The sequence below is a fragment of the Malurus melanocephalus genome, unplaced genomic scaffold (genome assembly GCF_030028575.1).
Source record: "Malurus melanocephalus ecotype Western Australia unplaced genomic scaffold, MMel_1.1 scaffold_2934, whole genome shotgun sequence".
Taxonomy (NCBI): Eukaryota; Metazoa; Chordata; class Aves; order Passeriformes; family Maluridae; genus Malurus; species Malurus melanocephalus.
Window position 1 is genome coordinate 7,051 of NW_026626166.1, and position 942 is coordinate 7,992.

At 54.3% G+C, this 942-nt stretch overlaps 1 protein-coding gene across 1 annotated transcript; it reads right to left on the minus strand.

Annotated features, from left to right (window-relative positions):
- Nucleotides 1–3: 3 nt before the first annotated feature.
- Nucleotides 4–849, minus strand: LOC130587978 (zinc finger protein 239-like; the record flags this gene model as incomplete). The annotated part of the gene is given in 1 exon segment (XM_057388937.1): nucleotides 4–849. A coding segment is annotated over 1 exon segment (813 nt), but the record flags the coding sequence as incomplete, so codon positions are not given.
- Nucleotides 850–942: the final 93 nt, after the last annotated feature.

A 942-nucleotide genomic window follows, 5' to 3' on the forward strand; every position in this document is an offset into this window, starting at 1 on the left:
GGAGTTGCGTTTGAAGCCCTTCCCGCACTCGGGGCAGCGGAAGGGCCTCTCATCCGTGTGAATCCGCTCATGRMSGAGGAGABTGGAGCTGGTCTGAAACCTCTTCCCACACTTGAGACACTCATAGATCTACTCTCCTGTGTGGAACTTGAGGTGCTTGTTAAAATCAGACTTCCACTTGTAGCTCTTCCCACATTCTCCACACGCATAGGGACGTTGCCCGGTGTGGATCTGCTGATGCTGGATCAGGTTGCTGCGCTGTCTGAAGCGCTTCCCACGTTCCCCACACTCGAAGGGCTTTTCCCCTGTGTGGATCCTCTGGTGCCGTATCAGGCTGGAGCTGTACCTGAAGCCCTTCCCACATTCCCCACACTCATATGGACGCTCCCCAGTGTGGATCCTCTGGTGTTCCATTAGGTCGAAGATCCGTCTGAAGCCCTTTCCACATTCCCCACACTCGTAGGGTCTCTCCCCTGTGTGGATCATTTGGTGCCGGATCAGGCTGGAGCTGTAGCTGAAGCCCTTCCCACACTCCAAGCACTTGTGGGGCTTCTCCGCCAGCTCTGAGCTCTGCCTGGATCTCCGGCTGCTTTCCCTGCACAGGGAGGGTCTTTTCTCCTCAAAGCTCCCTGGGCTGGGTTTGCAGCCCCTCCTCCTGCAGGATCTCTGGGCCTTTTCCTCCTTCTCCTCCATCCGGCCACACCTTAGGAACGACAAATCCTGGTTTGGGGGGAGAAACAAGGGATGAGTGCCCTGGATTATGGATTCCTCCTGCCCAGGTCCTTCTCTGCAAGTCTCCAGGTTTTTTGTGTCCATAAAACCCCAACACCGACAAGTCTGAGGCCCAAAAATACCTCAACCACAAAGACAGAGCCCCAAAATACACAAAACATCAAGATTCAACCAAAACACCCTCAAACGTGTAAAGATTCAGTCCAAAAT